The sequence below is a fragment of the Salvelinus sp. IW2-2015 genome, linkage group LG28 (genome assembly GCF_002910315.2).
Source record: "Salvelinus sp. IW2-2015 linkage group LG28, ASM291031v2, whole genome shotgun sequence".
Lineage (NCBI taxonomy): Eukaryota > Metazoa > Chordata > Actinopteri > Salmoniformes > Salmonidae > Salvelinus > Salvelinus sp. IW2-2015.
The window spans coordinates 26,852,071-26,875,688 of record NC_036868.1 but is presented as its reverse complement, the minus strand read 5'-3'; the positions used below and the strand labels follow the sequence as shown (position 1 = coordinate 26,875,688).

The following is a 23,618-nucleotide window of genomic DNA, read 5'->3' as shown; positions in this document are numbered from 1 at the left end:
GCGCGGATTTGGTTCCTTTCTCAGGTCAGTAATGGTGTAGGAGTATTGGTTCCTTTCTCAGGTCAGTAATGGTGCTAGTCAGTATTGGTTCCTTTCTCAGGTCAGTAATGGTGTCGTGGAGTATTGGTTCCTTTCTCAGGTCAGTAATGGTGTAGTCAGTATGGTTCTTTCTCAGGTCAGTAATGGTGTAGTGAGTATTGGTTCCTTTCTCAGGTCAGTAATGGTGTAGTCAGTATTGGTTCCTTTCTCAGGTCAGTAATGGTGTAGTGAGTATTGGTTCTTTCTCAGGTCAGTAATGGTGTAGTCAGTAATTGGTTCCTTTCTCAGGCAGTAATGGTGTAGTCAGTATTGGTTCCTTTCTCAGGTCAGTAATGGTGTAGTCAGTATTGGTTCCTTTCTCAGGTCAGTAATGGTGTAGGGAGTATTGGTTCCTTTCTCAGGTCAGTAATGGTGTAGTGAGTATTGGTTCCTTTCTCAGGTCAGTAATGGTGTAGTCAGTATTGGTTCCTTTCTCAGGTCAGTAATGGTGTAGTAGTATTGGTTCCTTTCTCAGGTCAGTAATGGTGCAGTCAGTATTGGTTCCTTTCTCAGGTCAGTAATGGTGTAGTCAGTATTGGTTCCTTTCTCAGGTCAGTAATGGTGCAAGTCAGTATTGGTTCTTTCTCAGGTCAGTAATGGTGTAGTGAGTATTGGTTCCTTTCTCAGGTCAGTAATGGTGTAGTCAGTATTGGTTCTTTCTCAGGTCAGTAATGGTGTAGTGAGTATTGGTTCCTTTCTCAGGTCAGTAATGGTGTAGTGAGTATTGTTCCTTCTCAGGTCAGTATGGTGTAGTGAGTATTGGTTTCCTTTCTCAGGTCAGTAATGGTGTAGTGAGTATTGGTTCCTTTCTCAGGTCAGTAATGGTGTAGTGGGAGTATTGTGCCTTTCTCAGGTCAGTAATGGTGTAGTGAGTATTGGTTCCTTTCTCAGGTCAGTAATGGTGCAGGAGTATTGTTCCTTTTCTCAGGGTCAGTAATGGTGTAGTCAGTATTGGTTCCTTTCTCAGGTCAGTAATGGTGCAGTCAGTATTGGTTCCTTTCTCAGGTCAGTAATGGTGCAGTCAGTATTGGTCCTTTCTCAGGTCAGTAATGGTGCAGTCAGTATTGGTTCCTTTCTCAGGTCAGTAATGGTGTAGTCAGTATTGGTTCCTTTCTCAGGTCAGTAATGGTGCAGGGAGTATTGGTTCCTTTCTCAGGTCAGTAATGGTGTGTGGAGTATTGGTTCCTTTCTCAGGTCAGTAATGGTGTAGTCAGTATTGGTTCCTTTCTCAGGTCAGTAATGGTGTAGTGAGTATTGGTTCCTTTCTCAGGTCAGTAATGGTGCAGGGAGTATTGGTTCCTTTCTCAGGTCAGTAATGGTGCAGGGAGTATTGGTTCCTTTCTCAGCGAGGGGACTTTCCACTGGCTGCCCCTCTAGTTTGGAGACTGTCCCAGAATACACCTTGTCCGTTGGTCACTTCTTATTTTTGGAAAGGACAGATAGACAGACAGACAGTTGTAGCTTTAGAGCCCAATATAGACCCTGTTATTTAATACTGTATGGAGCTAGCATGTCGGCCTAGCCTGTCAGCGCTGAGGAAAGCCCTATTTGGCTGCCTGGGTGATTTAAGAGTCACACGGTTTTCTAAGTGAAATGGAAACTGTTGTAATTGACAACACTCTATGGGCTAACATTTTGTCTTAATCAAACTAAAGTATTATTCTTCAAAACCCTGAAGAGATGAATCTCCGCTATCTACTCTGCAGTAAATCAGAAGAAATTGTTATCATTCCTCCTCTTTCCCTGTAAAGCAATCATTCAATCTCCCCTACCCTCAAACTCTCCCCCATCCCACCAACCCAAGGCTCTCACTCAATCCCCATTTCCCTACCCCAAGCACCCACCTTCCCCTGGTAGGAACCCTGCYGAGCGCACATCGTTTTGTAACCTGGGAGCTGTCAACCATGCTGCTAGCTACCCCTGTGGCTGTCAGCAACGCTTCCCTCACTCACGTGCTTACCTTTCTCCCTCTCCCCCACTCTCTCTCCCTCTCCGTCCTCTATTTTTGTCTCTCTTCCTCCCTCCCTGGCTTGCCTTGATCACCTCTCTCCGTCTCTCACTCCTATCTCTCACTTCTATCTCTCACTCCTATCCCTTTATTCCCTCTCCCTCGCCATTCTCTATTCTTTCTCCCTTTCTCCATCCCTGGCATGCTCAATCACCTCTCTCCATCTCTCACTCCTATCCCTTTATTCTCTCTCCCTCCATCCGTCCACCTTGGGGGGAAAAAGCCAACTACATCTATACCAGATAGTCCGATCTTGATTGCGCTGCAGCACGTTATTGTGCACGTCTACACATATGTTATCTCAAGCAATTCATATATTATCACTGGCCTTCTTATTGACAAAGAGACACACGCCCAGGGAAGCACAGAGACACACACCCAGGGAAGCAGGGAGACAAAGTGAGAAGCACGGAGACAGAGAGACAGAGGGACACAGACAGACCGGGAATCACAGGGAGTGTTATCGTCAGGGCAGTGCAGGTTAAGCATGTTCATTCAGTTCTCCTGGTGTTCTGGCTGGCCCTGCTGGCTTCCTGAACGTGATGGGGATTCTAATAGGCTCTCCTGGCTGTATTGTTGCATAAATGAATATCCTCAGAGACAGACACGCTGGAGTGGACAAGACATGTAAATGGAACAGATGTGGGATTTTAAAGTACGAAACCGCGTGAACTCAATGCGTGAATAGATTGATAAGTGACCGAAACAGATCTATGTGAAAAGACCAATATAAGTGAATAGTTGTTTGACAGATCCGGTCAAGCGTAAGCGGAGAGAGATAATTATGGGGTTTTTATTCTCGTAAAATCAGTGTACAAGTTGCACCAACCAGCTGAATTACCATTGTAGTTTGCGAAAAGAAATGTTCAACATTAATCCACAGAGCGGAGAGCCCTGTGTTGCAGTAGTGGCCTGAGGGCACTGGGCCCCACCGTGGAGCTTCATCCCGGGGCCCTGCTGTTCCGCGAGGCCCTCCTGCGGAGCTCCGTCCTCTTAAAGACACTTCAAAGGCCGTTTTTTACAGGCAGGATGGGAAGTTGAACTCTGACCCCCCCGCAAACACACACTAATTGATCGGATCTGTGGGGGAGGAGAGGGGAGAGAATGCGTGATAAGAAAGAGGAAATGTAGGACGAGGGGGAGAAGGATGGAGAAAAGAGGCTGGTGAATGTCTCCATCACCTCCGTGAAAGGATACGAATGTTGTTCAAGGAGTGTAGAGTATAGTGCTCCTGTAGTGCTCTTCATATGGGGATGTGCGTCACACAAGCAAAGCAGGTATGTTTATTACATCTGCACTGTCTTATAACTCTTCCCTCGGCGGCCAGTTTATTAGGTACACCCATCTAGTTCCAGGTCAGAACCCCCCCCCCCCCTTTGCCTCCAGAACAGCCTGAATTCTTGAGGGCATGGCATTCAATCGTTGCTCAATTGGTATCAGGGGACGTAACGTGTGCCAGGAATACATTCCCCACACCAGTACACCACTGCCAACAGCCTGTACCGTTGACATCAGGCAGGATGGGCCAAATCCTGACTCTGCCATCAGCATGACGCTAGAGGAAGTGGGATTCGTTGGACCAAACAATGGTTTTCCATTCCTCAGTTGTCCAGTGTTGGTGACCGTGTGCCCACTGGAGCAGTTTCTTCTTGTTTTTAGCTGATAGGAGTGGAACCCGGTGTGGTCCTCTGTGACAAGGACCGACAGACAAGTTGTGAGTTCCGAGATGTCGTTCTGCACACCACTGTTGTACTGGCCGTTATTTGTTTGTTTGTGGCCCGCCTGGTAGTTTGCACGATTCTTGCCATTCTCCTTCAACCTCTCTCGTCAACGAGCTGTTTTCGCCATCAGGACTGCCACTGACTGGATGTTTTTTGTTTGTCTCACCGTTCTCGGTAAACCTTGGTGGAGGGACGGCCGTTTCTGAGAGGCTGGATCCGGCGCGCCAGGCACCGGCGATCATACTGGACCACGCTCAAAGTCGCCTACGTTACTCGTTTTTGCCCATTCTAGTGTTCAATTGAACAGTATCTGAATGCCTCGATGCCTGTCTGCCTACTTTATATAGCCACGTGACACACCGTGTGAACGGGGTGGTGTACCTAATAAACTGGCCACTGAGTGTTTATGGTTGGTCGTTTCTGCATGTGTCAGTCATTTGTTTATGCCTATGGACCCTGATCAAAAGTATTACACTATAGGGAATAGGGTGCCATTTGGGARGAAAACATCCAGGTCGCAGCAAGTCAGTTCACCGCTTAGCCAGGTTCATTTTCCACCTCATGGCCTCAATCTCCCACATCAAGACTAAGAGAGAGAGAGAGAGAGAGAGAAAGAGAGAGAGAGAGAGAAAGTATGAGAAAGAAAGAGATGAGACAAAGCGAGAGAGAGAGAAATAGTCATTGCACATTCTTTGAGAGTGAAAGAGTGACCCCGTGGATCACCAGCCTGATGTAATGTTGACTGCTATGAGTGGAGGTCCAGACAAAGATTCCCAAATGGCACCCTATTCCCTACAAATGTGCACTACTTTTGACCAGGAACCGTAGAGTGGAGGGTTGTAGTCAAAAGTAGTGCACTATGTAGGGAATATAGTGCTATTTTGGGACAGACAGGGTTTCCTTCTGGACAGAGCAAGGAGTACAGTTAACACACAATCATAATACAGCTCGTTTCAAAGACACAATTTTAGCAAATTAGCGTGAAATAAGATGATCGAAAGGTAGGCTCCTTCCCTCCCTCTCTCTCCCTTACCATTTGACTTGGCAGTGGCTTGGTGCAGAGAGGCCAAATTTGAGGCTACTTAAGACTCTGTGACGGCTGCATCTCGTTCTTGCGACGTCGGCCGGTGACAGAGAATGACTTGTGATACTTCTGTACCCTGCTTTCCACCAATCACAATTGTCATTTCTGGCCCCGAAGAAATATCTCCACGCTTATTTGTAGTGTGGAAGGATGCATGATTAGATTTGATGTGATTGGATGTACTTTCAATTGGTGGTTGCTTTACCTTCCTTAAATGAGCTTATAGTAAATCACTTTGCATAAGAACAGGTTATTTTAATCCCATAGACCGAGCAGTAGAACACTTGCCCATGGCAGCCTGCCGTCAATGCCTCAACAGTATGTACTGTGAATATTTCAGTGCCCCCATTTTGAGTAACATCCCGATGCTTTCAGTCTTTCAGCCTCCGTGGAACATGGAACTCTAAAATGGAACATGGAACTGAAAAGGGCCTCGCCCGACTCTACTGTATCAATAATGGATTGTAAGTGCTGTCTAGACCTCCATTTGGAACGGTGATGCAGTGGTATTTAAGATGTGGTTAGTGAGAGCCCTGGTGGAGAGAGGCATATTTAAATCATAATGTGGTTCCTTTCTCATGTCCTCCTTTCATTAACGAGGCCTGAGAGGGGAGGGGAGGGAAAGGCAGAGAAATAGAGAGAGAGCAGAGATAGAGAGAGAGCGATATATGCTTCGCTGTGATGGTTTGCTCCATTGACCTCCAGTCATCCAGCTGAGCTAACATACGCAAACATGTGCACTCGCATGCTCACCGTGTCATTAGCAACACTGTCCAACAAGTACAGCTGGCATGTGGAGAAGACAACGGGATGGTTTAATAATACACTGCTCAAAGAAATAAAGGGAACACTTAAACAACACAATGTAACTCCAAGTCAATCACACTTCTGTGAAATCAAACTGTCCAACACTGATTGACAATAAATTGCACATGCTGTTGTGCAAATGGAATAGACAAAAGGTGGAAATTATAGGCAATTAGCAAGACACCCCCAATAAAGGAGTGATTTATTGGGGGTGTCTTCACTCCTTTATTGGGGGTGTCTTGCTAATTGCCTATAATTTCCACCTTTTGTCTATTCCATTTGCACAACAGCATGTGCAATTTATTGTCAATCAGTGTTGCTTCCTAAGTGGACAGTTTGATTTCACAGAAGTGTGATTGACTTGGAGTTACATTGTGTTGTTTAAGTGTTCCCTTTATTTTTTTTAGCAGTGTATAAGCCATTTAGCAGACGCTTTTATCCAAATCGACTTACAGACTTTGCACGCTAAGTATGGGTGGTCCCGGGAATCAAACCCACTACCCTGGTGTTACAAGTGTCATGCTCTACCACGTGAGCTACGAAGAACCACATCAAAAGTAGAAAGAGATTAGACAAAGCGAGAGAGGGAGAAATAGCACATTCTTTGCGAGAGTGAAAGAGAGACTGTGTGTGAGTGAGTAAGTGAGTGAGAGAGAGAGAGAGAAAGAGAGAGAGAGAGACACACAGAGACAGACACAGAGACAGACACAGAGACAGACACACAGAGACAGAGACACAGAGACAGAGACACAGAGACACAGACACAGACAGAGACAGAGACAGAGACACAGACAGAGACAGAGACACAGAGAGAGAGAGAGACACAGAGAGAGAGACACAGAGAGAGAGAGAGAGAGACACAGAGAGAGAGAGAGAGAGACACAGAGAGACAGAGACCAGGAAGCCTCCATTATTTAGTTGGTTTTAGAACAGGGACAGTTCAGACAGAGTCAGAGGTCAAGTGCAACAGTGGGTGGTGAGAAGACTGGATTCAGAGATTGAGTGCTATAACACGTTACCTGCACGAACAGCCCTATTAGAATGAGGAGCACCGGCATAACCCTGGCACAAACCATTAACACCTTTAAAGGACAAATTCACTTTTTTTTTTACCCCCCAAAAAATGACATGTTATAAACGTGTCCAGACACTTTTTGCGATTTCACTTGGTTTGGAGAAACTTACCCCCACCAGCGATATACTTCCTCGTGCTCGTTCTGCAGTCGCAGGGGCACAGATAAAACATGGCTCCAAATATGTCCTTTTAGAAATGGCAACGCTCTCAGTATGCAGGCCTTTAGATGTTGTTCACATGAAATTGTGTCATTTCAAGCTTGATCTGCAACGTTCCGTGTGCGTGCACGCGCAGGCTTTATGTCACCACAATGGAAAAAAGAACGCACGTGCGTGCCTGCACACGGAGAAGCATCGCTCAAGTCAAAACTAAATGGAATATAACACTGCGGATAAAGTAAAGAAATGACACAATTTCAATTTCTGAACACTTCTATAACATTTAATTGACATAAAAAAAATGGTGTTACAAATTGGTTAACGTGTCCTTTAAACAGGTAGCCTAGCATATAATATAAAATATTTCGCATTTAAACAGTGATACCATGTTTGAAAGTCAATACTGTTGCCCAGTATACACAACAATGACCAACAATTAACACGTTCCTCAAAACAAAGACAACATTTTGCATATTAACATTAGCGTTTACTAATAAACAATGAAAACACSCCCGAAATGGGAGAAACCAAATAACCAGAGGCGGGAAACCTGTGGACAAAGTCGTGAACTTGACTGGCGCGTGCACCCCTCATAGAGTATTCATTCTGCCGGTCCTGTTACAAAACGTTTCTTCAGCAGGAGCAAGCGTAACGAAATGGGGAGGGACGTACCTGAATTTGTCCAGTAGAAACATTTTGCGACTGTCAGGCGGAATGAATACACTCCAGGTCTGAGTGTTGGTGAAAGACAGGTTGGTGTAACCGATCGAAGAGAAGACATAGTAAACATTTATCTCTAAACACAGTAGGCCTAAGTGATAGGTTACTATTACCAGACTGGCGTTTGGTCTATTCACGATACAAAGCACAATGTTTACAATTGTGAAAAATACAAAATACAAAGCAAGCGTTGTTTGTAACAAAAAAAAGAGTCCGTTTGTGTGAGGAGAGAAGGAGGGAAGTAGCCGTTGAGTCGATAGCTCACAGGTACGTACATCTTCACTGTGTGTGTGTGCGGATGAGTTTGTGTCTGTGTGAGTGTGTGAATCCTCTTTTTGGCAGGATTTCAGTCCACTTGGGGATATTTGTAGCCTACTTATGGCCGAATTGCACACGTGAGTGTGTTGTTGTAAGACAGCGAGTGTTAGTGTTTCTAGGCTGGGTGACACACATACAGTACATCAGTATCCTCTCCAAATGAATCCCCTATGTGTTTCCTAACCACTACCCTGCACACACACACACACACACACCGTGACACCAACACGCACTCTGTTCTGTTGTTATGTTTTGTACACTCAGTGTATATGGCTCTGGGCTAAACCATTATCTGTCACATCACGATGACATCACCATTGACGATGGCTGTCAGTCATTGTCGGTAGACTATGCTATCGTAATATATCGCCCAACCCTAGTTTACTGGGACATGAAACAGCTATGTGTCCACTCGACACGATGAGCAGTGGTTAGGGTATGATTGGAGATAACAAATGAAGGAACACCTTCATAATATTGAGTTGCCCTCAGAACAGCCTCAGTTGGATTCTGGGTTCGAGTCCAGGCTCTGTCGCAGCTGGCCGCGACTGGGAGGCCCATGGGGCGGTGCATAATTGGCCCAGCGTTGTCCGGGTTAGGGGAGGGTTTGGCCGGAAGGGATGTCCTTGTCTCATCGCGCACTCCCGACTCCTGTGGCAGGCCGGGCGCGGTGCACACTGACACGGTCGCCAGGTGTACGGTGTTTTCTCCGACACATTGGTGCTGGCTTCCGGGTTAAGCGGGCGTTGTGTCAAGAAGCAGTGCGGCTTGGCTGGGTCGTGTTTCGGAGGACGCTTGGCTCTCAACCTTCGCATCTCCCGGGTCCGTACGGGAGTTGCAGCGATGAGACAAGAATGTAACTACCAATTGGATACCAGGAAAATGGGGAGGAAAAGGAGTAAAAAAATGAATAAAAAATAAAAAATGAACAGCCTCAATTGGACTCTACAAGGTGTGTGTGTACGAGGCGTCGAAAGTGTTCCACAGGGATACTGGCCCATGTTGCTTCCCACAGTTGTGTCAAGTTGGCTGGATGTCCTTTGGGTGGTGGACCATTCTTGACACACCCGGGAAACTGTTGAGGGTGAAAAACCCAGCAGCGTTGCAGTTCTACACACTCAAACCGGTGCGCCTGGCACCTACTGTACTACCACACCCCGCTCAAAGGCACTTGAATATTTTGTCTTGCCCATTCATCCTCTGAATGGCACACACACACAATCCATGTCTACAATTGTCTCAAGGCTTCAAAATCCTTCTTTAACCTGTCTCCTCCCCTTCATCTACACTGACAGAAGTGGATTTAACAGGTGACATACATAAGGTATCATAGCTTTCATCTGGATTCATCTGGTCAGTCTACGTCATGGGAAGAACAGGTGTTCCTAAAGAGTTAGGCCAGGTCAGCTATGTTAGTGCCCGTATAGAGCTTTATTTTTTGAAATGTTGTTGACGCCTGCCTCTGACAGTTCCCTAGGAATTGAACAGTCGTTTTTATTGATTAGCATTCGCCATACTGTGTGTCCAAGTCTTTACTGTGTGTTGTAGTGTCAGCAAATTGCATATCTGCTTTCACTGGGCACCTTCACTGGGCACTATCACTTAGAAACGGCTACGGAGGAGAAAGTGACACTGAATGTTCGAGCTCGTTGGCCTAACGCTCTCTATATATGGTTCTGGTTTAGCCTATTTGAACTTGGCTGGCGCTGCGCAGAGCGGAGTCTCGCAGCACACAGCAGGGCAGCGCACAAGTGACATTCCGAGTAATTGGCCGAGTCCTACTTGCTATAGCCTATTTGAATAAATATGTTATACACAGAACGCAGGAGTGGAATGTAAGGCCAGACAGAGTGGAGAATTCCACCAAAACGGAGCAAAATGTCCAGTCAGAAAACATTGTTTCTCTCTCTCTCGGTCAGATGCACGGGCCTTAAGGGCCCCCACACAGTCTATCTGACGGAGCTTCGTTTGCAGAGCTCCCTATGTAGTTTGTGTGTCGAATGTGTGGAACGGCGATGCAAATGGGGCTCCTTAGCTCCTTATGCGTAGACTGTGAAATCACTGTGGAGAGCCCTTTAGACTCTAGCACAGTGGTGTAGTGGGGGCTATACCCACTTTTTGTTCAGTGGGCATTGCGTGTACTCTGATCTTCATCCCCATTGATGCGTACTGTATCAACGTAGTGTAGGTATCAATCATGTATTACAATAGAGAAATAATGCACAAAGCAGCATACACAATTGTAAAGCATGTGAAATAATCACATGCGTGCCTTGAGTGCAATATCGCAGCAAGAGTGCGCAGCTCTCCACTGGTTGTCACATGGAGCAGCTCACGGAGTAACGACATCGGTAGCCAGTAGTGTAGTTAAGAAAGACCTTTCAACTTATGATATCTACCAATAAATGCAACAGTGGGTATGCAAACCAGGTATTGAAAAAGTTTGGTCCGAAGTCTTGGTTGAATCTTTGCGATGTGCAATGCACTGTTTGAATAAACATTTCTAATGGCTTTCCCAAAAAACCTTCCCAATTAAATGTTGACTGCAAAGTAGGCCTACCTGGCAGAGTGATTTTAGGATGATTTGTATCAATTGAGAGGGCAAACTCTGCCATTACATCATGTACACTGCAGSCCTACATTGTACAGTACAGAAACACCGCTAGCCAAATGTACTCTTGCAACTACACTCTCTGAAAAAAATGTGTTTAGATTTTTCCCAGACATCAGAAATGGTCTCCTGATGTGCTTTATTCATTCTTATGGAATTAGAACATCTGACTTTTGTTGTTTTTCTATTTTAAAAAAATAAAAAATAATTGAGAGTGAAACCGGAAAAAACTATAGGAAATAGGGTGCCTTTCCTGTTTGGGAAATGTTGGACTCACTTCTCCAGGCACCACCACTGCTCTAGCCTAAACCTATAAAACATATTTTTTATAACAGACGCTCCTTAATTATCTTGTGTCTTGCTGTTTTTTTCTTAATTATCATTTTTATAAAGTATTAAAAAATAAATGACACATGCGGGCCGGGAAAACCCCCTCCATGCGAGGTTGAAAACCAAATAGCCAATAACCTGTCCTCCTACTGGCCTATCGTAAAATATTTAAGACAAGTTAAAGTTATGAACAGTAGCTTTTGTCCCCAAATATTCTAGACTAAGAAGGTGTTGTCCTAATGTCTAAGCGGAGGCTATTCTCAGTCACAGCTTTATGAGAGATGTAACACACAGTTTGATTTATTCACTATTTTATGAGGCAAAGAAAGCTATTATTATCCCGTTCTGGAAATGAGAGACAGGTTATACTTAATGAAGTGGACAGAAACTAACTCACTACGGTAAGACCGTTCCTCAGCAGACTGTTACTGCTTCGTCAATGTTGCGCCACAAAGACACACAAAGACACACACACACCAACCACACACACACACACACACACACACACACACACACACACACACACACACACACACACACACACACACACACACACACACACACACACACACACACACACACAAACCTGTTCCATGCTGAAGCTCCTCCACCAGAAAGGTATATCAGGAAATATTTGCCTGCACTTAGCCTCTGCCCAGGCTTTCAACAACATTATCTTTCATCATGATTCATCCAGTTGTAGTATTCGATTTCACGCTATACCCAACGTTGGCTATACTAATCATTTTTATTGATTTTTTTGGGTGGCTGATAAGGGTGATACCATTGTATATCATAATGTTTTATCGGTACATAATCAACCATACATCAGTAAACCCACATGTGACTGACACTTACTGTTCTATTTCTGCTGGTTTCTTAAAGGACACGGATCTCCTGGACATCGCCTATATCAAGGACGCCAGGAACGGAAAATGCACCAAAACGCAAAGGTATGTCAAGTCAGGCCAGTGATTTCCGCTCAGTGCCGATTCAAATGGTTCAGAAGTACTGTACATCTGTGTATCTCATTGTCTTTCCACCAAAAGCTCCATTCCAAACTCTATAAATAGGGCTTATGAGAAACCCTGGAAGAGAGACAAGCTAATCGATATTATTGTAGTTTCATGGAGGGTATATCGGGACAGGAATAGGAGGCGGAAGAGGAAGAGAGAGACAGAGACACGGCTCTGTGTGCTATAGGGATCAGACAGGGACATTTGAATAGATCTGCATATGGATACAGAACTGGACATCCTACACAATGGAGTGTGTGTGTGTGTGTGTGTGTGTGTGTGTGTGTGTGTGTGTGTGTGTGTGTGGTGTGGTGTGTGTGTGTGTGTGTGTGTGTGTGTGTGTGTGTGTGTGTGTGTGTGTGTGTGTGTGTGTGTGTGTGTGTGTGGAGCTTATGTTAGCATTATGTTGATGTACTTACAGTACTGTATGGCTGGTGTCTCTAAGCTAGGGCTCTGACAGTCATGTTATTTTGGATAAAGTAATTGGCCAGCCAAATGACTGTAGTCCCCGTAATAACCTTTCGAATAGCAACAATATATATATTATCACTGCCTGCAAAAAATAAAAGGGAACACTTAAACAACACAATGTAACTCCAAGTCAATCACACTTCTATGAAATCAAACTGTCCACTTAGGAAGCAACACTGATTGACAATAAATTGCACATGCTGTTGTGGCAAAATGGAATAGACAAAAGGTGGAAATTATAGGCAATTAGCAAGACCACCCCAAAAAGGAGTGATTCTGCAGGTGGTGACCACAGACCACTTCTCAGTTCCTATGCTTCCTGGCTGATGTTTTGGTCACTTTTGAATGCTGGCGGTGCTCTCACTCTAGTGGTAGCATGAGACGGAGTCTACAACCCACACAAGTGGCTCAGGTAGTGCAGTTCATCCAGGATGGCACATCAATGCGAGCTGTGGCAAAAAGGTTTGCTGTGTCTGTCAGCGTAGTGTCCAGAGCATGGAGGCGCTACCAGGAGACAGGCCAGTACATCAGGAGACGTGTGGAGGAGGCCGTAGGAGGGCAACAACCAGCAGCAGGGACCGCTACCTCCGCCTTTTGAGCAGGAGGAGCACTGCCAGAGCCCTGCAAAATGACCTCCAGCAGGCCACAAATGTGCATGTGTCAGCATATGGTCTCACAAGGGTTTTGAGGATCTCATCTCGGTACCTAATGGCAGTCAGGCTACCTCTGGCGAGCACATGGAGGGCTGTTGCGGCCCACAAAAGAAATGCCACCCCACACCATGACTGACCCACCGCCAAACCAGTCATGCTGGAGGATGTTGCAGGGCAGCAGAACGTTCTCCACGCGCGTCTCCAGACTCTGTCACGTCTGTCACATGTGCTCATGTGCTCAGTGTGAACCTGCTTTCATCTGTGAAGAAGCACAGGGCGCCAGTGGCGAATTTGCCATCTTGGTGTTCTCTGGCAAATGCCAAACGTCCTGCACGGTGCTGGGCTGTAAGCACAACCCCACACTGTGGACGTCGGGCCCTCATACCACCCTCATGGAGTTTGTTTCTGACCGTTTGAGCAGACACATGCACATTTGTGGCCTGCTGGAGGGGTCATTTTTGCAGGGCTCTGGCAGTGCACCTCCTTGCACAAAGGCGGAGGTAGCGGTCCTGCTGCTGGGTTGTTGCCCTCCTACGGCCTCCTCCACGTCTCCTGATGTACTGGCTGTCTCCTGGTAGCGCCTCCATGCTCTGGACACTACGCTGACAGACACAGCAAACCTTTTTTGCCACAGCTCGCATTGATGAGCCATCCTGGATGAACTGCACTAACCTGAGCCACTTGTGTGGGTTGTAGACTCCGTCTCATGCTACCACTAGAGTGAGAGCACCGCCAGGCATTCAAAAGTGACCAAAACATCAGCCAGGAAGATAGGAACTGAAAGTTGTCTGTGGTCACCACCTGCAGAATCACTCTTTTTTGGGGGTGTCTTGCTAATTGCCTATAATTTCCACCTTTTGTCTATTCCATTTGCACAACAGCATGTGAAATTTATTGTCAATCAGTGTTGCTTCCTAAGTGGACAGTTTGATTTCACAGAAGTGTGATTGACTTGGAGTTACATTGTGTTGTTTAAGTGTTCCCTTTATTTTTTTGAGCAGTGTATATTAAATGGAATGAATAGAACGGGCGTTCACGTTCAAGACAATGATGGCATAATAGGTGAACTGGCGGTCATACTAAGAGTCGATATTCACGTAATAATAAGGAATTCCCCTTGTCCACGTCCACAAATTGGGAGAATATAAACATTCTTTCAAATTGACCCACGTTGTAAAAAGCCAACTTCGTGGTAGATTTTTTTGTTATACAGAAGTAACAAAACGTGCCAAAAAGCTGCTGTGTTGTTCAATGTCCATGTAACCAGGTCAAAAATCCCGATGCTCCCACGTAGGGAAATAGCACTGCGAGAAGAGCCCTGTGGCTTCAGGCTATTCGGTGTGGTAGAGTGGGAAATGTGGGGACCCGTTGTCCAAGTAGGCTACACGTAGCTATGTGTGTGGAAATTATCACAGGTAAGACATTTATACTGAACAAAAATATAAACGCAACATGCAAAGTGTTGGTCCCATGTTTCATGAGCTGAAATAAAAGATCCCAGAAGTGTTCCATACACACAAAACGCTCACATTTTGTGCACAACTTTGTTTACATCCGTTCTAGTTAGCATTTCTCCTTTGCCAAGATAATCCATCCACCTGACAGGTGTGGCATATCAACAAACGGATTAACCTGTCTGGGCCAGGAGTTCCGCTAGCGGAACTCACCACCAAATACAAAAGACAGACAGACAGTTTTTCACAGCAACGGTAGCATGCAGGTAGCATGCACAAGCCAACCTAACTAACCTAGAACCAACCTAAATAACCTAGAAAAAACTACCTCAGATGACGTCCTATAACATGTTACACAATAAATCTATGTTTTGTTCGAAAAATGTGCATTATTTTAGCTATAAATCAGTTTTACATTACTGCTACCATCATAGCTACCATCATAGCTACAGTCAGAAATCGCATGGAGTAGCCAGAGTAAATACAGACACCAACGTCAACTACCTAATTACTCATCATAAAACATTTCAGAAAATATATGGTGGATAGCTAATGAAAGACAAAGATCTTGCGAATACAGCCAATATTTTCCGATTTTTAAGTGTTTTACAGCGAAACACAATATATCGTTATATTAGCTTACTACAATAGCTAACACACAGCAGCATTGATTCTAGTCAAACGCTAGCGATAGCACAGTTCGACAGATATATGAAATAGTATCCAAATTGGGTCCTCTATCTTTGTTGATCTTCCATCAGAATGTTCTCCAAGGGGTCCTTTGTTCAGAACCGTCTTTATTTGGAACCAGAACGAACGATTTCCCTCTTGAATTAGCAAGCACACTGGCCGTGCTGTGCTAACCTCTCCGTCTTGACAAAATTCTTGCGTCGCATCACGTCTAAAGTCCAGAATACATTTCAATAATATAATTAAACTATATTGAAAAAACATACTTTAGGATGATATTGTGACATGTATCAAATAAAATCGAAGCCAGAGATCATATTCACCTATAACGACGGTTTTCCAAGAGGCGACTCCAGATCCAACTTCGCACCTTCCAAAAAAAATAAAGTGCGCACTTCTCACTCCAAGAGGTTGTATACAATCCCTGAACGAGATAATCAAGTCATTTCTGCTCTCACTTCCGCATGACACCCAGGGGAAGGTGTATGACGTGTTTCTACAGTCATAAGTGACATGCCCTTTTATAGACAAGCTCTTGAAGAGAGACTTCGCTTTTGGAAATCTCACTTCCGGATAGGAAATGGTCTGTAAAAAGAGTTKTGTTTCACTTAGAGAAATAATTCAAACGGTTTTAGAAACTAGAGAGTGTTTTCTATCCAATAGTAATAATAATATGCATATTGTAAGAGCAAGAATTGATTACGAGGCCGTTTAAATATCATACGATTTTCCCCAAAAGTGAAAATAGCACCCCCTGTCCTCATCAGGTTTTAAACAGCATGATCATTGCACAGGTGCACCTTATGCTGGGGACAGTAAACCCAGGACCTCCACATCAGGCTGCTTCACCTGCAGGATRGTCTGAGACCAGCCACCTGGACAGCTGATGAAACTGTGGGTTTTCACAACCAAATCATTTTTGTTCAAACTGTCAGAAACGTCTCAGGGAAGCTCATATGCGTGCCCGTCATCCTCACCAGGGTCTTGACCTGACTGCAGTTCAGCGTGGTTATCGACTTCAGTGGACAAATGTTCACCTTCGATGGCCACTGGCATGCTGGAGAAGTGTGCTCTTCACGGATGTACCGGGCAAATGACAGACAGCGTGTATGGCGTTGTGTGGGCGAGCGGTTTGCTGATGTCAACGTTGTGAACAGAGTGCCCCATGGTGGCGGTGGGGTTATGGTATGGGCAGGCATAAGCTACAGACAACAAACACAATTGCATTTTACCGATGGCAATTTAAATGCACAGAGATACCGGGATGAGATCCTGAGGCCCATTGTCGTGCCATCCATCACCTCAAGTTTCAGCACGATAATGCACAGCCCCATGTCGCAAGGATCAGTACACAATTCCTGGAAGCTGAAAATGTCCCAGTTCTTCCATGGCTTGCATTACATGTAAGGGATTACAAAAAAACTGTGACTGTAATCCGTTGCGTTACCAGCAAAAATATTGTAATCAGATTACAGATACTTTTGAAAAACTAGATGATTACTTCGAGGATTACTTTTAAATTCAGAAAGGATGTTTGCAAAAAATATATTTGACACTTCTGTTTTCTCAATGATATTCCAATCAGCATTGAAAAAAAGGTGCTAGTTTAAGTTTGTTCCACCTGAGCGAGTCTGACTACAAATCAGAGYCCACAATGATGACACACCAAATGTGTTTGATGGATCGCAGGAAAAGAGCAGGAATAGGCTTTTGMAGGCTACAGTCCAAGCTGTGTCTTCCAATGGTGCGACTGCTGTCGGCATCCAAAAACTATCCAACTTGAATAAACGCTTGGAGGTAAGGATGACAGCAGTGGTGTAGTCTACGACGATGTGGATCACGCTGCTGCTCTCTCATTTAGCTATTTGCGCCTTACAGATTGTGGTTGTTGTGGATGGCTGTTCACAAATCTAAATGTGTATTTGAACCCAATAATGGTTGAATTCAAGAAGTTTAAGCTGCCTATCAATCATTGTTTTTGAAACCAGTGGACAGCCAGTGAAAAATACACTCTTGCAACAGCTGCACAGTGCGGATCCCAGCCTATGGAATAAAAGTGGTGCTTTTATTGCTCAATCTAATTCATGCTGATAAATAGTTTTTATCCATAGGCGTAATGGACACATGTTCAAACTCGCACACTTTTGATAGACTTAAAGGGGCAATCTGTAGTTGCTACATCCATTTTTGGACTTAAAAATGATTTGATTCTTGAAGAATACAACTTAGAAATGCCTCATGACCTTAGTTAAACTGTCACACTCCATGAGAACCCAAAACATAAGCTTGTTTTTCTCCAATGTTTGTAAATGTAAACCAACACTGTATAGCCTCATAACATGGTTAACACAATTTTGATATCATGGATGGTCAGTCCTTGCATCCATAGCTCTGTCTGTTAATCTGAGAGTGGTTACATTTCTCCAGGCCCATCCCTCAGCTTTTTACCAAAACAGAGGCGGGTGTCCGTTTTGTTATTGTTTCATCTGTTGATTTTCCCTTTAAACAGCTGCATATTATCAAGATATCAAAGTGTCACTAACAAAAAGGTCATCAATAAGCCTATAGCAAATGCAGCATATGGCATTCATTTTTCACATGTAAATAGCACTTTTTCAGTAGTGCTCAAAGCATGCCATTCCATGAGCGCAACATTTATTTTTCAACTCGATTCAATGAGSCCAGTCAGTCCTCCATGACAATAAAACCATAAACAACAGAGTAGGSCTGGTTTATAAATTRTTAATTATCCTTAGTTATGGTCAGGTAATTTTGGCTAATCTATACTTCCTTATTTCCAAATCCTATTCTTGATGATCAAGGGGTACAACATTTATTGGAATGACGGGAATTCTTATAGACTTTGGTTTTTAATGTAAAGATATAATTTGATCGTATTATTATATGTGGTAGAAAGCCTACATAACCAACCCATAAAGTAAAATGGAACATCCATATATGGCCAGCTATGTAAACTTCAACATTGATTTATCCCTGGTAACATACATTTTTGTCTTCTTCTTATGCCTCTTAAGGGGAAAGTAATCTAAAAGTAACTGAATGTAATCCGATTACGTTACTGAGTTTGGTAATCCATAAATTACGTTACTGATTACAATTTTGGACAGGTAACTAGTAACTGTAACGGATTACATTTAGAAATTAACCTACCCAACCCTGCTCACCAGACATGTCACCCATAAGCATGTTTGGGAGGCTCTAGATCGATGTGTACGACAGCGTTTTCCAGTTCCCACCAATATACAGCAACTTCGCAATTGAAGAGGAGTGGGGCATTAGGGAGGCCCTACAAAATTACATTTTTCTAAGTAATGAGAATGTTAGGGAGCAGGCAATGTTGAAAAGTAATCTTTATACATGTTGAATTTTTCTTAAATGTGGTTCTGTAATTGATTAAAACAAGCAGACAGCAAGGAAATAGCTTTTTGTTTGCTTTTTTTTTCTTCTGTGAGCCAATAGAGTAACCTAGGTAACCACAAGTTATTTTCTCCACAGGCGGGCGGGGCCACGACGTTGTATCTAACACCGTCTTGGACTATTGCGAGTGTACCCATATAGGAGCAAAGCAGGATGTAAAAGCAGGAAGTCTACCTATCAATATGTGCTGTGATTTATTGATTCAACTCAACTGACATTACAAAAAATACATACCATTGCATAAGCCACATCAGTTAACATCATTTTAATGAAGATTCTACATTACAGTGGAAATTATTGCATCACAATACCAGGCAGCCATTGCGAGTGTACCCATGAGTTTACCTGTCAAATTGCCAGGGTTAGAGGTTCCAAACCCATTCCATCCATGTTCACGCAGAAACGGACTCAACCACACGAATGCCCAGCTATCCCGTCATCAGTCAGATGTTCGTTCCCTAATGAAAAATGCACTAGCGTTCAAAAGTTTGGGGTCACTTAGAAATGTCCTTGTTTTTGAAAGAAAAGCACATATTTTGTCCATTAAAATAACATAAAATTGATCATAAATACAGTGTAGATTTTGTTAATGTTGTAAATGACTATTGGAGCTGGAAATGACAGATTTTTTATTGAATATCTACATAGGCGTACAGAGGCCCATTATCAGCAACCATCACTCCTGTGTTCCAATGGCACGTTGTGTTAGCTAATCCAATTTTATCATTTTAAAAGGCTAATTGATCATTAGAAAAGGCTTTTTGCAATTATGTTAGCACAGCTAAAAACTGTTGTTCAGATTAAAGAAGCAATAAAACTGGCCTTCTTTAGACTAATTGAGTATCTGGAGCATCAGCATTTGTGGATTCAATTTTCAGGCTCAAAATGGCCAGAAACAAAGTGCTTTTTTCTGAAACTCGTCAGTCTATTCTTGTTCTGAGAAATGAAGGCTATTCCATGTGAGGAATTGCCAAGAAACTGAAGATCTGGTACAACGCTGTGTACTACTCCCTTCACAGAACAGCGCAAACTGGCTCTAACCAGAATAGAAAGAGGAGTGGGAGACCCTGGTGCACAACTGAGCAAGAGGACAAATACATTAGAGTGTCTAGTTTGAGAAACAGACGCCTCACAAGTCCTCAACTGGCAGCTTCATTAAATAGTACCCGCAAAACACCAGTCTCAACGTCAACAGTGAAGAGGCGACTCCGGGATGCTGGCCTTCTAGGCAGAGTTCCTCTGTCCAGTGTCTGTGTTCTTTTGCCCATCTTAATATTTTCATTTTATTGGCCAGTCTGAGAGATGGCTTTTTCTTTGCAGAGTTACAAAGTGTTGTGGGCAATGTCATGGCCTTGGCCTGTCTGAGTGTTGCATTCTGGCTACAGCTGCTACAAAAGGAGCAAAGGAGACTTTAACGTAACGGTTGTTGGCATGATTCACTCCATTAAATGCTATGTTAAACAACAGCATACGTTGTAGTATTCGGGTGGAATGTACACAAGGTCCAGACAAAACTCGACTTCCACTTCATCCGAACCCCTCTGAAAGACACACATACATGTTGGAGAGGTTGCTCGTGGAGAAGTTGTTGTGGTGAGTTAAGTGTCTAGCTCAAGGACACAACAGCATCTGATACCAGCTCACTTTCCCCGCCCGTCAGACCCGGGATTTGAACCGGCAACTCCCCAGTTGCTGGCTCGCCYCTCTAAATGATAAGCTAACTGCCATTTCAACCGTTTAAAGGCTAATGGTCACTGCCCCTCTGTGATGCTCTTGTTCTAAGTGCAGAGAAGACAGACTGCTAACAATGCATACCAACACACTGGCAACTGTTGCTTTTGACGCCAAATAAATGTTTTGTTATGTCCAATCTCATAGGAATGTGTACACTCAGTTGGAAAACTATCTGCAACCGCCAAAGAATCTGTCAGGCATATTTGGGCACAATTTCAAGCCAAATATGGAATTCTCCATGGCTCTCTGGTCATTCATATCTCACTTTAAACGTATTACTACAACACTTCATGAATTCTGGTGCACTGTGCATTTTCATTCCCTGACCAATGGCTAAATTGCATCAATTCGTCTGCATGTGTTTCTTTGCTGATCAACTGTTGTAATATGGCTTCACACTGTCGCCTCGGTCATCACATTAAAACCGAATCCAATTTCATTTGCCACGTGCTTCGTGAACAATAGGTGTAGACCAACAGTGAAATGCTTAGTTACGGACCCTTCCCAACAATTCAGAGAAAAACATAGAACAATAATAACACAAGAAATAAATACACAATGAGAAACGATAACTTGGCTATATACACAGGGTACCAGTACCTAGTCGATGTGCAGGGGTAATTGAGGTGGATAGGTACATATAAGTAGAGGTGACGTGACTAAGCAAGAATTATTCTCCTCTAAGAGTACAGAATGAGGTTCCTAGCACATTGTTGCATCTCTGGAGTGATAGTCAATGGAGCTCCACCGAGAGGAGTTATGCATTCTAAACAACTCAGAGGAGAGAGGCCGTACCTCCTGAGGGTGGATTCTAAACTCCCTACATCAGAGAGGCTGTACCTCCAGAGGATATTACCTTGGGAAGGGTCAGATGGCTAACAGTAGAATGCCATTACCGGCAAGACAGAGAGGGAGGAGAGAGAGAGAGAGAGAGAGAGAGCGGGAGGGGGAGGCGGATTAAGGGAGGGAGATGGAGGAAGGAGATGAGGGAGAGAGGAAAGGAGATGTGAGAGAAGGGGAAAGGAGAGAAAGAAACTACAAGCAACAATCAGAGTTAGTACTTGATGCTCTGCACTTACCTAGGGCCATGGTTTGAATCCTAAATTCTCTCTTTCAGATTATCAGGGATTTTTGTGAAATTGCTTTAAGGATGTGTAAGGATTTGTTGGAGTATGTCATTGACTGCAGGGGCAAAATAGGATTTGTACAATTAAGTTATAATAATGAAGATGAAGACACAAGGGTGTGTAATGTGTGCCTGCGTGCGGGTTTGTGTGTGTTGTCGTGTGTGTGCATGCTGGCGTGCCTGTGGGTGTGTACATGTGTGCGTGCATGTGTGTGTGTGTCGGTGTGTGTGTGTGTCGTTTTGTGAGGACCCCAGGAATGAGCAGTTGTTGCCAAGGTAACAAGTAACGGAGGATCAGAATAAATGTGTCTGTAAACTGACTTGAAGCCTTTCCCTAAAATCAATGGCAACCCTCTGTGGCCTGTGGGTCAAACAGTCCCCCAAGTTTCAGTCTGGATGGGGTTAGGGGAACAGCACTACAGGGGGGAAAGAAGGGGTTTATTTGTATCTCTGTGCTTCACTTTTTGCATAAAAATTTCACAAGGGAAAAGTAAAATTGTAAAATGAATAAGAGTTCTGGGCAGCTTAGGAGAGGATACCGAGTCATTATTATAATTTGTTTGTCGTAATAGCTAAGATTCAATGGTGGTTATTGGTGAGGGTGGAGAGGGGCTCTATCCAGGGGATTGGGATGGGGTGAGTGGGAGGTCATCATACACTTCTCTGAAGTATGTGTGGGGCCTCAACTCATCCCACTTCAGTCTCTCGGTGGACCGACTCTCCCGAACTAGACCCCGAGCGGACGTTATACCTTAATTTACAAGGCAATACAAACTGACCACAGTACTTAAGTGGCAGTATTCCTCCAATGTATGTACCATGACATAACCCACAGTCTTTTGGTGCATTAGTAGAGGAGTTGGAGCTTGAAAGCCCAAAAAAGGCATAGCGCCTCAAAGTACAAAGAATGACTTTTCTTTATGTTTTTGTGTGTGTTCTCTGTTAACTGTGCTCAGGCCACATGCTCACACGCTCTATATACCTTCATATACAGTATAGTGCCTTCAGAAAGTTTTCACACCCCTAACACACATTTTGTTGTGTTACAGCCTGCATTTAAAATGGATTAAATGTCAAATTGTGTCACTGGCCTAGACACAATACCCCATAATGTCAAAGTGTAATTATGTTTTTCTACATTTTTACCAATTAATTAAATGTTAAAAGATGAAATGTCTTGGCTCAATAAGTATTCAATCCCTTTGTTATGGCAAGCCTAAATAAGTTCATGTCACGTTCTGACCTTAGTTCCTTTGTTTTGTCTTTTGTTTTAGTATGGTCAGGGCGTGAGTTGGGTGGGTTGTCTATGTTAGTTTTTCTATGATTTTCTATTTCTGTGTTTGGCCTGATATGGTTCTCAATCAGAGGCAGCTGTCAATCGTTGTCCCTGATTGGGAACCATATTTAGGTAGCCTGTTTTCTGTTGGGTTTTGTGGGTGGTTGTTTTCAGTCTTTGTGTGTCTGCACCAGACAGAACTGTTTCGGTTTTCACTTTGTTGTTTTGTAATTTGTAGTGTTCAGTTTATGTCTTAAAATAAACATTATGGACACTTACCACGCTGCATATTGGTCCTCCGATCCTTCTCGCTTCTCCTCGTCAGAAGAGGAGGACGACAGCCGTTACAGTTCAGGAGTAAAAATGTGCTTAACAAGTCACATAATAAGTTGCATGGACTCACTCTGTGTGCAATAATAGTGTTTACCATGATTTTTGAATGACTACCTCATATCTGTACCCCACACATACAATTATCTGTAAGGTTCCTCAGTCGAACAGTGAATTTCAAGCACAGATTCAATCACAAAGGCCAGGGAGGTATTCCAATGCTTCGCAAAAAAGGGCCCCTATTAGTAAATGGATATAAAAAAAAAAGGAAAAAGCACACATTGAATATCCCTTTGAACATGGTGAAGTTATTAATTACACTTTGGATGGTGTATCAATGCACCCAGTCACTACAAAGATACAGGCGTCCTTCCTAACTCAGTTGCCGAAGAGGAAGGAAACCGCTCAGGGATTTCACCATGAGGCCAATAGTGACTTTAAATCAAGTTGCAAAGTTTAATGGCTGCAATAGGAGAACACTGAGGATGGAACAACAACATTGTAGTTACTCCACAATACT

The 23,618-nt window shown here is 43.8% G+C and overlaps 1 protein-coding gene across 1 annotated transcript in view; it reads left to right on the top strand.

Moving 5' to 3' along the window:
* LOC139023222 (1-phosphatidylinositol 4,5-bisphosphate phosphodiesterase beta-1-like) overlaps positions 1-11,885 on the top strand; it is a 48,423-nt gene extending 36,538 nt beyond the window's left edge. The window contains exon 3 of the mRNA XM_070435851.1: positions 11,796-11,885. Within this exon, the coding sequence (XP_070291952.1) occupies positions 11,796-11,885 (90 nt within the window). The remainder of the gene's footprint in view (positions 1-11,795) is intronic.
* The last annotated feature ends 11,733 nt before the right edge of the window (positions 11,886-23,618 follow it).